Below are 288 nucleotides of genomic sequence, written 5' to 3' on the forward strand. Positions count from 1 at the left end.
CACGCCTGCGTCAGCAGGGGGAGAGGGAGGCCTTGAGCAGAAAGCCTGGGGCACCTGTGCCCAGTGCCCGGCAGAGCCAGGGACGGGGCGGTGGGCATGCAGTTACTCACACCAAGGGCTCTTCTCGCCGTAAAAGACGCTGAAGGTGTCGGATGGGCTGGCCAGGCCTGTGGTGGGCACAGACGGGGGGTCAGTGGGGCACGGGGGTGCCATGATTTGCCCCCCCTCTGTTCTGCCCTGGCAGCATCTCCCCTCCAGGCTGACACCGTGTGGGGCACTGGCTGGGGG

General features: G+C 67.7%; 1 protein-coding gene across 1 annotated transcript in view; it reads right to left on the bottom strand.

Moving 5' to 3' along the window:
- The window catches only part of ACY1 (aminoacylase 1), a gene marked incomplete at its 3' end in the record, with an annotated part of 5,017 nt that overhangs the window by 1,577 nt on the left and 3,152 nt on the right, over window positions 1-288 (bottom strand). The window contains 1 exon segment of the mRNA XM_009582089.1: window positions 108-167. Within this exon segment, the coding sequence (XP_009580384.1) occupies window positions 108-167 (60 nt within the window).

The sequence above is a fragment of the Fulmarus glacialis genome, unplaced genomic scaffold (genome assembly GCF_000690835.1).
Source record: "Fulmarus glacialis isolate BGI_N327 unplaced genomic scaffold, ASM69083v1 scaffold27547, whole genome shotgun sequence".
NCBI classification, from domain to species: domain Eukaryota; kingdom Metazoa; phylum Chordata; class Aves; order Procellariiformes; family Procellariidae; genus Fulmarus; species Fulmarus glacialis.